Source organism: Chiloscyllium plagiosum, chromosome 30 (genome assembly GCF_004010195.1).
Source record: "Chiloscyllium plagiosum isolate BGI_BamShark_2017 chromosome 30, ASM401019v2, whole genome shotgun sequence".
Lineage (NCBI taxonomy): Eukaryota > Metazoa > Chordata > Chondrichthyes > Orectolobiformes > Hemiscylliidae > Chiloscyllium > Chiloscyllium plagiosum.
Window position 1 is genome coordinate 43,145,840 of NC_057739.1, and position 16,457 is coordinate 43,162,296.

At 40.0% G+C, this 16,457-nt stretch overlaps 1 protein-coding gene across 3 annotated transcripts in view; it reads right to left on the reverse strand.

Moving 5' to 3' along the window:
- Positions 1-16,457, reverse strand: part of pomt1 (protein-O-mannosyltransferase 1) — a 43,902-nt gene continuing 27,445 nt past the window's right edge. For all 3 annotated transcript variants that reach the window (XM_043720543.1, XM_043720542.1, XM_043720544.1), the window contains 10 exons: positions 15,863-15,958; positions 15,399-15,491; positions 14,131-14,227; positions 12,647-12,739; positions 10,437-10,557; positions 9,194-9,291; positions 5,666-5,779; positions 3,279-3,405; positions 1,425-1,602; positions 1-1,235 (listed from right to left, as the gene is read on the reverse strand). In XM_043720543.1, coding sequence (XP_043576478.1) covers positions 1,061-1,235; positions 1,425-1,602; positions 3,279-3,405; positions 5,666-5,779; positions 9,194-9,291; positions 10,437-10,557; positions 12,647-12,739; positions 14,131-14,227; positions 15,399-15,491; positions 15,863-15,958 — 1,192 coding nt within the window. In that variant the 3' untranslated portion in view covers positions 1-1,060. The remainder of the gene's footprint in view (positions 1,236-1,424; positions 1,603-3,278; positions 3,406-5,665; positions 5,780-9,193; positions 9,292-10,436; positions 10,558-12,646; positions 12,740-14,130; positions 14,228-15,398; positions 15,492-15,862; positions 15,959-16,457) is intronic.

The following is a 16,457-nucleotide window of genomic DNA, read 5'->3' on the forward strand; positions in this document are numbered from 1 at the left end:
TCTTTTCACAGCCTTTATTTCTCCGTGACAGACCTCCAAGGACTGACTCAATATTCAAAATTCATCAATAACTGTGTAGGACCAATCTTTACTCAACTCAGATTTTATCATAACTGAGCACATGTACCTCAAACAGAACTTTAATGGGCAGTCATAATGAGTACAGTACAAAGACACAATCTATATACTTATCTGCAACAGCGATACACAAGACATTTCATGTACACAATTTGTATTCCTGATTTTAATACCATCTGTGTAAACTTCTAATTAGAGCAAAACAAGGCTGGGTTTGAAATTCTAAACATTGCTTGTGATCGCAAGAGGAATGGTCACAGCAAACCAGACGTTCAAACTTACTTCACCAGTCCAGTAAAAATAAAAAAACTCAATAAAGTCAATCAACTAATTTATAGAAACAAGGGTTAGAGTTTCTTCAAAACAGGTTTAAAAGTAGTGTACATGTATTTTCAGATCAGTGAACTGAATGAACTATGAATGCCAGACTTAAAGAGGCTTCTTTACATTTAGGCAAGATTGGCAGTAGCAGTGTTTAAACTCTCACTGAGAGCTTTTCTGTCATAAGGCACTAAACCTAACATAACAAGGAGCTGCCAAAATTGATCATAATTTGGTTATGTTAGGAATAACTATAATACTTAAATGTCATGACAATCTGGCTCATATTGTCGTGTTATATCCACTAGAATACTGCAACATCTCTGGATAATAATCTTTGCCTCAAGAAGCAAAAAGAGGCATCAGCAGTCCTGGACAGTCCCCTGTGCCCAGTACTAGCATTAAACACTACAAGGTAAACAGACAGTATTGTGTCTGATGCACTGTAGTGCTCTCAGTACTTGATGGCAGTGCAGCATCCCATCCACATCAGAAGCCCACTTCACAGCAAGTTATTAACAGTCAATAATCTGACCTATTGCCCGATGACAAAATTATCGTAAATTTATGTAAACCGTAATCTTTTAAAGTGCCTGAATTTCCAAGTTAGAGCTCAAACCTATTTTATAATGAGTGTGCTGTCCTTTGCTTCAGATAGATGCTACCGTCTACGTATGAGAATGTCCCAGTTGTCTTTCCAGCGCAATCCAGTTAACTCAGCTGCTGAAAGAGCTGGATACCCATAGGTGAGAGGACTAAATGTCTGATACACCAAATAGATGGAGGAGATCCATGCTAGCATCACGGCATTGAAGGTGTTTCTAGAGATAGAAGACCTGAAATCGGAACAGAAAGAGTTCAGTATTTTGTATTAGTTAATGCTACATTAGATTTTTTTGTTGTGCTGACTTGAAAAGATCTGTCTTGCTGCCAAGTGGTTCACTGAAAATACAATGAGAACTTGGGAAGATGCAGCTTACAGGGTTCGTCGACTTCCCTTCAGAATAACAGTGCACTGTACATACCTGAGGATGTGATTGTGGATATGCTCAAGAACGATGGGCAGTAAAAGGATTTTGAAGGTGAGACCAGGCAGGTAATGGTACAGAAAGAGTGTTTTCTCCATCAAGAAAAAAGGTAGATAATTAACAACCCATCCTCCAACGCAGACAGCCCCAGCCAGAACTAAATGCTGCCAGGAATCTAATAGAATAGAGACAATAAGAACGTTCAAATTATAAAAGCAGTAGTAAGATACCAAACACATCATATATTGAGTAGTTATTTATGAGATCATAATACTTTATCAATTGGAACTTTCCTCAGTACCAGTAAACCAAAACTCATTGGCCATTTTAAAGAGTACTTTAAAAGTAAAGTTATGTATTTCATTACAAATAGTTTTGAACATGGTTCCTATATAGCATATATGTGAAATGCATTCAAAACTACTTAAACAGAAATACATAAAAAGTAAAAATAAGTGAACTTTGGAACGTTGCTCGGTTACAAACAGCACTGTCTTGCTCTTCCCACAAACTCCATTAAGTAAACATTGTGATAGGAGAACACATGCGTAGTGTCTTCTTTCATCTGTACATGCACTGGTTTGCAGTATAGTCAAGAAGCATCTACTAAAACATAAATCATTACAGCCCATAACTCACTGCCCAACAACCGAAGTATTGGTCTACAGATATATCACAATTGTTGTAGATATCAAACAAATTAACTGTAGCCTCCATTGGCCTGGTTGTATTGTAAAGGTAATAAGGCAAAAAACTGAAACAAGAAATTCAGAGAACTTGAATGTATGTCTGGAAATACAACAGCCCATCTGCTTTAGAGGCGAACAAAACAGGAGACTCCGAAAGATGTTAATGCTCCTTCGGAACAAATTATTACATAAGGGTCAACCAAAGTGTGGAGGTGGAGTAACTTATGAGTCAGACTGAGTAGAGATGGTTACTGAAACACTTCTTTTAATTTAAAAACAATAGTATTCAGTTGTTTATTTCCAATTCAATGAACATACTTTGACAACACACAGTGGCAGCTTTGGAACTTAATTGTTCAGTTGCTCATTACGACCACTGCTCTAAGCCAAACTTATGAAATGTTGGATAGGTTAAGGTGGATTGGTGCATGCAATCCATTTTTTTTTTAGATGGGATACTGGAGTTACTTTATAACAGAAACTTACCTTGTCCTGCAACAAATTGGCTTTACAAAGCTTTCATGACTACTAAAATTCTAACAAGCAATGCATTCCTGATGAAGAGCTTTTGCCTGAAACATCAATTTTCCTGCTCCTCAGATACTGCCTGACCTGCTGTGCTTTTCCAGCACCACTCTAACCTTGACTCTGATCTCCAGTATCTGCAGTACCCACTTCTGCCATAACAAGCAACTCAGCTGCTTCCCAATGAGGGAGTACTGTGTCGTGCCAGATGATGCACTACCGATGAGATGGTAAACTGAGGTTCCACGTGCCCCCCTCAAGTGGATACAAAAGATTGCATGCTACTGTTCGGAAGAAGAACGAAGGCTCTCTCTCATGACGTGCCCAACATTTATTCCTTAATTAATGTCACCAAACATATCATCTGACTATTGCTGTTTGTAGGGCCGTGCTTGGTGTAAATTCGTTGTTGTCTCACTTACATCCTTACAGTGGCTACACTTCAAATGTACTACGCAGCTGAAAAACACTTTGGGATATTTCCGAAGTCATGCATAGTGCAATGCAGGTTCTTTCATACTTCCATATTTGTAAAACCAATCGTATGCATCATGTGTTGGAACAGCTAAAACATGTTTTGCATTTAATCTGAAATGTGTGTTTAAAGAAAATGTTAACTGAAGTTAACAGAAGTTACCTTCTGGGATGGTGTAGATTCTCCTACGCTGCCTCAGCAGATGCCAGAAGAAAAGTAGCAGATAAACGAGAAGTCCAGCAGTTGCTGATGACCACGTTATAATATTTCCAATCAGCTGTATTTGTGCCTTTGGAGCAAGATCCAACATACAAAAAGGAAAGATGCTCTATTAGCATTTCAACATAGTGAGACTTCTCGTATCCCTGAAATTATAGGGTTTTTTTGCAATAAAAAAAGTTTGCTGAATTTTAATCTGTTAATTCAAATCGAAGATACTTCCTGTCCTGTTGTATTTCAATCACTTAATTCCAACTGGTGAATAACAATCTTTTTATACAAAGTGAAAGATGTAAAACTAACTTGAGTGGATGACAGCTGCACACCTATTGATTTTGTATAAACTTGCCCTGGGCTAGCTAATAGCAGGACTTGCTTCTGCCATTTTCCTGTTGGCAAACTCCAGAGGCCAGTTAAATTATTGAGGAACCTGCTGAGTGCAGGCAAGGGCACCTAACCAATGACATATATCCAACGAGATACTTCCCGTCAGAATTTCTGATCATTGCCACCCTACTGTTCACTAAAACATAGGAATACTGTTACTTTCCACACCGCCAGAATCCAAATTTCCTACCTTTTTTAAGGTAGCTATGGGATGACATTGATAGCAGTGCATTGTTCTTCTCGATTGAGAAATGGTATGCCATGTGAGCAGAACACCAATTTGTATCCATTTCAGTAGCAAATTCTCAAAGGGCTTTTTGCAAGGTTTGTAGCTCAGGTTGAGATTTAGGGTGTAGGCTTGCTCGCTGAGCTGTAGGTTTGATATCCAGACTTTTCATTACCTGGCTAGGTAACATCATCAGTGGCGACCTCCAAGTGAAGCGAAGCTGTTGTCTCCTGTTTTCTATTTATATGTTTGTCCTGGATGGGGTACCTGGGGTTTGTGGTGATGTCATTTCCTGTTCGTTTTCTGAAGGGTTGATAGATGGTATCTAGATCTGTGTGTTTGTTTATGGCGTTGTGGTTGGAGTGCCAGGCCTCTAGGAATTCTCTGGCATGCCTTTGCTTAGCCTGTCCCAGGATAGATGTGTTGTCCCAGTCGAAATGGTGGTGTTTTTCATCCGTGTGTAGGGCTATGATGGAGAAAGGGTCGTGTCTTTTTGTGGCTAGCTGGTGTTCGTGTATCCTGGTGGCTAACTTTCTTCCGGTTTGTCCCACGTATGTTTGTGGCAGTCCTTGCATGGAATTTTGTAGATGACGTTGGTTTTGTCCATGGGTTGTACTGGGTCTTTTAAGTTTGTTAGTTTTTGTTTGAGAGTGTTGGTGGGTTTGTGTGCTACTAGGATTCCGAGGGGTCTTAGTAGTCTGGCTGTCATTTCTGAAACATCTTTGATGTATGGTGAGGTGGTTAGGGTTTCTGGCTGTGTTTGGTCTGCTCGTCATGGTTTGTTCTTGAGGAATCTGCGCACTGTATTTTTTGAGTATCCATTCTTCTTGAATACGTTGTATAGGTGGTTCTCCTCTGTTTTCCGAAGTTCGTCTGTGCTGCAGCATGTGGTGGCTCGTTGGAATAGTGTTCTGATACAGCTCCGTTTGTGTGTGTTGGGATGGTTGCTGGTGTAGTTGAGTATTTGGTCAGTGTTTGTCGGTTTTCTGTATTCTGACAACGGAGAACTACAAGCCTGCGTATACCCATGGAAAAAACCAACGTCATCTACAAAATTCCATTCAAGGACTGCCACAAACACTACGTAGGACAAACAGGAAGAAAGTTAGCCACCAGGATACACTAACACCAGCTAGCCACAAAAAGACACGACCCTCTCTCCATCGTAGCCCTACATACGGATGAAAAAAACCACCATTTCGACTGGGACAACACATCTATCCTGGGACAGGCTAAGCAAAGATATGCCAGAGAATTCCTAGTGGCCTGGCACTCCAACCACAACGCCATAATCAAACACATAGATCTAGATACCATCTATCAACCCCTCAGAAAACGAACAGGAAATGACATCACCACAACCCCAGGAACCCCATCCAGAACAAACATAAATAGAAAGCAGGAGACAACAGCTTCGCTTCACTTGGAGGTCGCCACTGATGATGTTACCTAACCAGGTAATAAAACGTCTGGATAGCAAACCTACAGCTCAGCGAGCAAACCTACACCCTAAATCTCAAAGGCTTCTTTTTGCTTCTAGTTTGAATTTGCTCTTCTAATATAAAGTGTCGACCTACAAATCTGCATTGGTGTTTTGCACCAGAATTCAGCAATTTTTCTTTTAAGCGCAGAACTAGTAGGCAAAAAGTATAAATGAGAGTTGAAATTTCAACAGCACATTTTTATAACAATAAGTACTGTTCGATTTGATCATTACATTGGTGCTAGGATGAAGCCAATAGGCAATATTGGTGTCCATGTTTATCCATTCCAGAGGAGTCGAGCTGTACTTGTGTTCAGTCTCTTCACTCTTCAACATCATCATCTTCAGCTGAAGAAAACATAAGAAGCTCATATTACACTGAAATTGTGACACAGAAGTAAGCCGGTTAATCCTTGCCCAAATTCATGCTTCACGCGAAACTTGTCCCACCATGCCTCATCTCACCTAGTCAGCTTATCCTTTTTAATCTTCACATCTTTCCATTTTTCTCTACTTCCCCTTAAATTAATTCTTCACATCCTGAACCACATCCTGTGATTGCAAGTACCACAATCTAAGTACTCTCTGGGAAAAGACAATTCTTCTGAATTCCCTAACGGATTCATAAAAATATGCATTTTTATAATCTTCTCAGATCTCCCTTCACAATATCAACAAGTCTTTGAATTCAATATACAGTATAACTCTTACAAGTTCTTTAGAATTTGTATTTTCCTCTCCAGCTTCTTTATGAAGAGGCAACTGAGGGACAGGCAACTTACCTTAAATCACCTGCCAATGGCCCCAGGGAAAGCTGCAAGAGCATTCTGGATGATTCACTCTCCCACCCTCCCATCTTTCTGTGGGGAGTTAGCCATCCCCATCACATTATAGTGTTTGCTGTGGCTCAGGACATAACACACTCACCTCTGCATTCTAGAGACTTGAACACAAAACCTACACTGACATTACAGCGCAGAACTGAGGGAGGCAATGAACTTCAAATGAGATGTGAAACAAAGACCCTTTCTTCCCCCTCAGGAGAGGCACTTTACCAAAGGACAGCAGGCGAGCTCTTTTCACAGCACTGGTCAATATTTATCCCTCACCCAATATAACGAAAACAAATTATTTGGCCATTATAATATTGCTATTTGTGGGAGCTTTCTATGTACAAATTGGGTGCTGCTTGTCCTACATTATCACAGTGCTCTGGGACTCCCTGGGATTGTGATCGGTGTTATATTAACTCAAGTCTTTATTTCGTTCATACTGGGATGGCAAGACTGAGTTACAAACACACAGAGGGGATCAAGTAAATAAACCTGTGATTTAGAAATTTCAATACAGAATGTTACTCTCCATTTCACCTGTACACTTTGTTCAGCTTATCCTGTGCAGAAGGTAATTTACAAAAAAATAAACTCTACACTTCAGAGCTTGTATTCATTCTGCCTTTACTAAAGTGATGGTAAGGGAAAACGAACTAACTGAGCTAAAACATTACATTCAGCGTGGTGGCTCAATGGTTAGCACTGCTACCTCACAACACCAAGGACCTGGGATCGATTCCAGCTTTGGGCGACTGTCTGTGTGGAGTTTGCACATTCTCCCCATGTCTGTTTGGGTGCTGTGGTTTCCTCCGACAGTCCAAAGACGTGCAGGTGGGGTGTGGAGGTTACATGCATTAGTCAGGGGTAAATGTACAGTAATTGGGAATGGGGTTAGGTGGGAGACTCCTCGGAGGGTCGGTGTGGACTTGTTGGGCCGAAGGTCCTGTTTTCACACTGTAGGGATTCTAATTCCAGATTCCCTTCTGATAATCATTTTATTTAAAGTCAATAAATTAAAGGTAGCAGGGCAGCCTTGTTAGCTCCTAGAATGCAGTTTACATTTTTCAAGCAGATACCCTTCAGTAAATTGTTTGATCTTTTCATGCCTGAATGCATGAGCCAATGCTTCACTGAGTTTTACATTCTTTTTATAATTAATGAAAGCCCAGGGATAACCTAAGACCTCTCAACTGACTATTAATGAAGAGGGGGTGGGGGTGGGGCCAGTATTTGTACCCCAAGGTGGTACAGCACTGAAAGGCAGTGTTTGAACACTGAAATATGAGTAATTTCAGCTGACACCGATTTACTCCAGCCTTTCAAGTCTCAGATTACCCCACAAACCTGAATCAACGCCTGTCCAAAATGTTTCCAAGTTTCCCTGTTGCTCATTGCTTCAAAAATGAATGTCATCCCCTTCCTGATAATGGCAGAATCAAAGACCGATACAATCAGCAAACATTGTTTGAAAGCAGTTCTAGTCTTTGCGATCTGAAATATGCCTGTTGCCTTGGAATGCGAATAGACCAATTTTAGACCAGGACAGAAGCTGAAGGTGCTTGTATCTCATAGGAATCTCCGTTTTCTCTGTTATAAGTGGGAGCGTTGAGGCACATTGATGCTGTTTGAGCAGAAAGGAGGATTTGAAGCCTCATTTGGTGCTCAAATCGAGTGGATACCCCTGAAGGACAATGAGTTGGAAAAATTACTTTCAAAAAGCACTTTACAAACACGAACGCTACTTGAGCATCAAGTCTTAACCGTTGACTTCATCTCAGTATGTATTAGCTAGAATCTTGAAATCCTTGCTGATCTCCTAGGTTTAAAATTTAACTGGCATTTAAATAGTAATGAATGAATACTGGGAGATCAAGAAATGGGAAATACAAGCTCCTTGCAATAAACTCCATCTGCTAAATGGCAGGGCAATGATGGCCCTTGCTAAACAAGATAAAGGCAACCCAAGGCAACAGCTGGACCTCAGCACAAATGCATGGTGCACCTTCGGAGTGCCCCTTCTATGGACTGACTGACAGACTACTCACTTTAAACTGAGCAGATGTGGTGGGGATCACTAGTCTTCAGGAATTTACATTCATAAACTAAAATACATTGGAAGATCTTAGCAAGGTTAGTATAAGTATGCTTTTGTGATGATAAAAATAATCAAATCTGAGATAGAAGGGAGAAGGAAGAAGAAAGTATCAGGGAGACCTATAACTGCCTTGACTAGTACTTGGCAGCATTGATGAGAAGTAGATAAAAGGCATTCTAACTCGAGTCAAATAGAGAACTTCTGGTTGCATGATGCAACTGAGTGGGAATGGCAGGATAATAGAAAATTAATTGCAGAGAACATAAAGATCTAACATTCAAATGTACAGTTCAAATACTAATTTACATTCTTAAATAATTATTTCTGGAAAAAATGTCACCAGGTTTGACTGCCTACTTATTAATGGAGCTTATTATACTTATTCAGGTGTCTGTCTTATATCTGAACTTCCCTCTGAATTGAGAAGCTCCACAGACTAGAGCTCTTAATCTCAACTGACACGTTTGCGTAGCACTGAGGTAATGCCATAGTGCCTGAGGTGCCTTTTTTTTGGAAGCTTGCTAAACTGAGACCCTGACTATCTTGGGCACACATAAAAGATCCAACAATACTTTACAGAGACAAGGAGAGTTTGGCAATATTTATCCCCCAAAGCATATAACCAGAACAGGGTACCCTGACCATTGCTGTTTGTGTAATCCTACTGTGCACAAATTGGCTGCATTTCCTATGTAACAGCTATAACCTTCACAAGAAACTTATTGTTTGGAAAGCACTTTGGGATGTCCTGAAGTTACGAAAGGTACAATTTTTTTTTTGCATTCTACCTACTACATAACTAAGTGAACTTCATTACACTGATAATGCCATTACTTGTAGTTCCAGGAACTTAGCCATAAAACTGATGTTCTTGCTGACATCCATCTGTGCTGGAGTCTGAAGTTCTAGCTCTCTCTCCTTTTGCTCCTCACCTTGGGGGAAAAAAATGAAAACAAAAGACATAATTATTTTTAAAAAGTCACCACTGTAAAATGTAATAGGTTGCAGAAATGCCAGAGTTTTCAGCAGAACTATCCCTTTGCATTTCAAAGCACATTTCCAGCTGTTACATATCAACATATTCTACTTTTATCACTTTTGTTGACTAATTTTTAGAAATTAATACATTTTAGTGGCTACAAGGCAATCAATTTTTCAAATATCACCACACAAAGTGGTGATTTCGCATTTTGACTCGTTTTTCAAACTTCTGAAGACTGGCTTTCCAATAAGCCATCCTAAATTTCAACACACTAGCAATTGTAGAAAACTACATTTTGGATATTGTTCTATAAATAGGATCCAAGTGCCTTTTAGTGAACACAGCTACTGATTAGTTTGAAAAGGTAGTACTGAGAGAGGGAGAAAGCAGAAACAAAATGGACACTTCCTGGTTTCAAATAGTGGTTTGCCATGAATACATTTCCTTCTGCTGTATTGATCTGTCCATACCTTCTGGAAAATGGTGAGGGCATCTGGAGGATTTAAGAGGATTGTGCCTCCCAGGCATCACTGTGGCAAGCCAATTGTTTTTAGAACTCAAAATTCCTCTTGCTTACAAGTGCCTAATTTCCAAATGAACTTATGGAAACACCAAATCCTACCCATTTCAACAACAGTTTGCACGTCATTATATAGAAACATGGAAAATAGGGACAGTAGCTGACCCTTCAAGCCTGCTCCACCATTCAACATGATCATGGCTAAGCTAGTTATATCACACTGGCAATATTGCAACAAGTCATACGGGAGAGTGGTCAAACTGAACCACATAAGGAGACATTTTGGCAGACAATAGCTTGGCCAAACATCTACTTAAAGGAAGCTGGCAACGTAGTGATTAATGCTACAGTGATTAAAATTGGGAATATTTACTGAGCCAGAATTAAAATCAAACAGCAGCAGCAGTCTCAGACGACTGTGGGCTGGAGGAGACTGCAGAGACAGGGAAGGTTCCACCCCAGAGGCATGAGGAAGCAAGGATGGGAATTTTAAACCCCCACCCCACTGATAATTTGTACTCCTTTGTATATCCTCAATTTCAGGTCTGTTTTTAATGGTCACCAAAGAGCCTTACTTTTTCCATAACGGTGCTCCTCCACATTCCATGCCATGTTCTGGTGATAAACCTGGGAGCTTTTATCCCCAACAATCTCCAACTGGTGATATCCCCAATCAGGCAAAGCAGTGCCACTGAGCTATGAGGGAAAAAAAAATGCAACAACAATCACTGGACTGAGAAATTCAAATATAGTGAACGGTTTAAAATAACACTAATCATACAAATACCAATAATGATTTATGAGGAGCTGAAAGGTAAATAAAGGCAGTGCCTTCCCAAATTAACCCAAGAAGACATGGACTTTTAACAGATATTAGAGAGATGGGCTTGCTTCATCCCTTTAAGGGAGAATTAGACCATTAATTAAAACCTAAAGGTAAACCTTTAAGCACAGGGTTTCCTATTGCAATACGTGGATCTTCAGTCAAAACCTAATGTTGCTATAGTGGCATTATAAGCTTGTAAAGGCATGTAAACCATTTGGAGAAAGATCAACTTTCTGGTTTTCTTCATGGCAATCCACCTGGCTCCCCAGTGCTGCAGTCAAGGTAATGAATCTGGAGTGGGGAGAATGAAGGAAAAGCTAACTGAACCACTTCCCACCACACTGCTCAAAGGCAGCATAGTTTCTTACAGCATCAGTCAGCTATCCTATGCAATTCCATAGTGACTCGATTGCTCCACTGGGTCAGTTGAGCTGAAGGGTCTTTCTGCGTTATTTTGATTCGAAGACAATGATTTCCATGGAACCAGCATTAAAAGTAAGGGTATCTGAACAATGAGCATTATTATCAGGGAGTAAAACCTAGCACTCTTCAAGCCAGTAATGTACATAGAACATAGAACATAGAAGAATACAGCGCAGTACACCAGCATTAAAAGTAAGGGTATCTGAACAATGAGCATTATTATCAGGGAGTAAAACCTAGCACTCTTCAAGCCAGTAATGTACTAAATAATTCTACTTGGAACATCTCAACAATTTCAATGCCTAAGTGTAATTGAAAAGTGTAACATCCAGGAATTTGGAATTTAAGGTTCACATAACCCTAAATACCTTAAGGGATGTCATTCCTCCCAGCCTGAATCAGCAAGAAAGAATTCTATGTGTGCTTCAATTCCACAATTATTGAGCAATACGCCCCTGTCTCAGGAGCTGCCAGAGTTTAAGAAAGATGACTGAAAACACTAGGGAGCAATCTAATCCGGCAACCAGTGAAATAAAGTGCAGTGGAGAATTAGTATCATTTGCTTGAACCCTGTGACACGGACCTGAAATAACTTCATTCTTTAATGTTTATGGACCAATAAACACAGATATGCAGCCTCACTGTAAACAGCATTAATATTTACATTCCAAGTCTGATCAGTTCTTCTGAAATTCTGAACTTCTTTCACCTTTTTTTTAAATCAAGGAACACAAAATATTTCATCTCTGCCTAACAGAAACCTAGCCACATATAGTTAACCCCCGATAACTACCATTTGTTTACCAACAAAAATTCGAATTAATCAATGCAAATAAAAGAAAATTGAGATTTTGCTACTAAATGCTTACATTATAGTTAATTTGAAACAAAGGCCATTAAATTAGTCGCAGTGTCTATACCAATTGAAAATCCCCATATACTCAGTTGTAGGAAGCCTTTAAATATGTTTAGGAGACACCATTAGGATCACTGAATGCAGCAGACACAGATGCTTGAAAAACTGGACAGATTTTCCAAAGTTAAAAGGAATTATAAAGACATGTAGTGAATCCGTAGAGATACAAATTACGACTGTCAAGTGATAACTACAATTGCAGTACTGTATTTAGTGTAGAGATTATTGTATATATTCACGTTAATGTCAAAGGAAAGGACAGAAATTTAGTCTGAACATTAACTGTTTGCACAAGCACAGTACATGGTCAGAAAATACATCCAGTGCAAGAAGACAAAGGAAGTATACCATTTACAAACAGATTTTTCAAGCTCATCAAACAAATAATGAAAGGATCCATATTTTTTTTTATACATCTGTATAAGGGCTATGATTGTTCAGAACCTTCTAGACACTCAATTCCTGGGAACATAACACATGAGTTGCAGCCAGCAAGGCTAGAACTCTGGATTAAACTCCATCAGTGTGCAGACCTTGGGAATACATTTTAAGCTGCTAAGAGTACATGTACTTTAAAAACTACAAGGGACATAGAACATTAAGAGACCAATGTCTCCCACCTTTAATACTGCAGATGTATTCACATGCAAAAGCTTCACTTCTGATAAGATGGTTTTCCACACTTCATTCTCACTGTCACGATTAACAATTTCCTAAAGCAAAAGAAAGAAATAAAACGCAATAGGAAACACAGATTAGTAAACGCTATCCTTGAGGTTATCAGGGTGGTGGTGATAGTGATGCAAGTAAAGAAGAGGAGATCTATGGCCAATAGCATTTAATCTCCACTTCTATACGCTTCACCATGCAGAGAACTCTGGCATCTCAGCAAGTCTTAAATAAATTATGCAACTGAAATTAATGATACCTGATCACAGTAACCAGCTTTAAATACAACACCATGTATTAGCCCTTGAGGAAATGAGAACCTAATTGCATGACCTGGAGGAAGGGCGAATTTTGATGTCATGTCAGATGTATAACTTGCATTAGAAAACTAAGAATTAAAGTGGCAGTCTGTGCAACAAATAACACCAGGATTTTCAGATTCAAGGTCCTGAAATCCTGAAGCTCACTAGTTTTCTGTGTATCCTTTTTTCTGATTTGTTAAATACACATTTACAGCACACAAGCAGGCCAATCAGCCCAACAAATCTATGTTTACATTTAACGAACCTCCAACATCCATAACCACATCCTCCTTCTCCTCCTCTTTTCTCTCACGTATTTATTAAGTTTCCCCTTAAATACATCAATCCTATCTGTGTCAATCATTCCCTGTAGTAACAAGTTCCACATCCTAACCATTCTCTGCTTAAAGAAATTTCTCCTGATTTTCCAATTGGAATTATTAATGAATATTTTGTAGTTAGGGTCTTCTCTACAAGTGAGATGATTTTCTCTCCACTGACCCTATTAACTACTTTCATGACGTGAAAGAATTTGATCAAGCCTCTAATCAGACTAAGTTTTTATGGCTGCCTCAGTCCTAAGTTCTGAAATTCATTTTCTAAAGCCTGCCACCTTTTCTCTTTTAAAGTTGCCATAAAACCAGAAGACCATAGGACTCCTTGCTCATTAGAGAGAGGTGACTGGTGGTGGTTTAACCTGAGGGTTATCAAGCCTCAGGTGAGGGAAGAGTTAAGAATGGTAACCTCAGTGGACATGGGAATTGAACCCATGCTGGTGGCATCACTCTCCATTGCAAACCAGCCATCCAGCTAACTGATCTGACTGACCCCTTCTCTCTTACAGCATTGCTTAAAACCTGTCCTTTTCATCAATCATTGGTTACCTGATACAATGCCTTGTGTGGCACTGCATTGCTTTTTTTTCTTGATAATCCTTCAGGACACTTTACTGAGTTAAATGCACTGCATGAATGCAGGTTACTGCTGTTATTTTGTGGTACTGTACACTAACATTTGGGCAGTAGCCCTGAGGCCACTTTCTTCAATATCTGCAGGGGCTGTCCCTCACAAAGATTTGAAAAACGCTGATTGAATATTTGAGATAGGCTTGACAAAGTCCACTCAGCACTTACCACTTTCCACAGGTTCTGTGACGGCATCGAGATATTGTAATCGATGTAACAGGATACCTCCTGCCAGTGAGGGCTCATAGGAGCTGCAACATCATGCCTAAAGTCAACACAATGAACTTCGTAACAGTCCAAAATAAATACACTTATTATATTTTCATTTTAATGTAATGTGAATTGAGAGGGTTTAAAAGCTCAGCTGTTACATGTCATGGCACGCTGTAGTAGATTCTAAAATGACATTTATGAGATTCATTTTCAGCACCTTATTGTATGGTTCAATACACCATTTCAGCTCAGTTACAATAGATAAGTTTGAAGTGTTAGGTGTCTGGATTTAGGAATGAACACAGCCAGGCAAATGCAGCGCTGAAAATGTGCTTGTCCAAATGAATAATTAAAACAGGCAGCTGGGAACTCCTTTTTACATATCACTTAAAGAAGGTCATTTTAGCAATGCAATTCCTCAATGACAAGGGTGGGGGGTTTAAGCCTTAAGTACCAAGGCCTAGCTTATATGCATAAATTCTGCAGCAACCATCTAACTCAAACAAAGGGGTCACACATCAAATTAGAAGGGGAAATAAACAAAATAAAGATGATCAGGGACGGAAGAGAAAAACTGGCAGAGTGAGGAGGCGAACAGCAGGGCAGTGGGACTAACTGGAAAGCCCCTCCAAAGAGCTAGAACTGCTCTGATGAGGCGAAGGGCCTCCACCAGTGACACAATTATCTCCACCAACTCTGACATATGTTGCACTGGTTAATCGACAGAGGAGAGATCCAACACCAGTTCTAGTTGTCTGACAAAGTAGTCCGTGTGCCACCAAAAGGAAGAAATAGGGAGTTTTTGTTTTGAACAAAGTGGGTCTTTGAGTTTTTGTTGCCAGAAATAAATGGCTGTAGTTTAAAACTCCGTTCAGCTACAGGTCAGAGAAGTGAAGACATTTAATTACAGCTTAACCTTAGCATACCATCACCTCTTTGACACACAGCAAGTTCATCATCATCTAGAGAGGTGAAAGATGTTTTTGGGTTTGTGCATTTCTAACTGTTTCTGCATTTACTTCAAATTTCCACTTCCAACTAGACTAGCAAAATATTCTGAATTAAGGCTCAAATTAAACGTAAGGTTTTCTGTTTAGAGTTCATACTTGGGTACAGACAAACTCCATCATTCCACTGTCAAACCTGATCAACACAATGCACAAACGCAAGATAATGGAAGGTGCAACATAACGCTAAGGTAACAGCAAGCATCTTAAACATACGTGTTGAGGTAACGTGCTGTCATCCCATGGACAAGCTGCACAATATCACCATGGCGAACTGGGCGAGGGGGGTTGCCAACCACAAGTTCCTGTCTGAAATAAGAAAACAGTCACATTATAAGAGTTCACACATTTTAGATTAAAATAATTGGAGATTAAGGGTTTAACTCCAGCTCCATCTGTCTTCATTATTCAATTAGTGTGGGCCACTGTACCGGGTCCCTGCCTGGGGACAATCCTGTAACCTGAGAAAAGTCAAACTGCCCTTCTGTTGCACACAATCGCAGCCCCTACCCCACTTTCTTTTAGTTCTCTGGATTATAACCAATGTTTGTGGCTGTAAATATGCAGCAACATCCACCTTCGAACCACAAACTGAAGTCACCATTTTAAATACGTGTGTAAATTTCCTTAAAAGTTGTCCCTTTCCCAATCACGTTAACAAACAACCTGTTAGCACATACTTGCCGGGGTCCTTTACGATCCACCAATTGTTCACATCTTTAAACGGATAGCAGGTTACTTGCTGCTGGTGGGAACTACCTCTGCCACTCTCATACCTGCAAAACAAAAACACTTCCAGTTGAAGAACAGCATTCCTGACAGTGCAGCATTCCCTTCGTAAAGAAATGCTTAAAGTCTGCGTTGGCCACTTCTTTTGGCCATTCGAGGGTTTAACATTACATTCTTTGGAAAGTGGTATGGAAGGCTGCACCAACTGATGGACAGGGTAAACATGATGGAACTGATCAGGTATTGTTGCTCTTCATTTCACTTGCACCCAGAATGATGATGTCTGGGGCCTTAACCACATCAAATCCCTGTTCACCCATTACCTCTGCGGCCAATGATGTAACGGGCTCCTCCCCAGCAATACCCAAGTTTGAAAATTCTCATTCTTCAATTCAAATCTCTTATGACCTTGCCTCGTTAATGCCGTAGCCCTGTAACCCTCCAAAATCTCTACACACCTCCAACCTTCCCTAGTTGTAAACGTGGTGGCCATGGTAAGAGTTGTCCAGACCACAAGTCTTCAATGGAGCCTGGCAAGGGGAATTG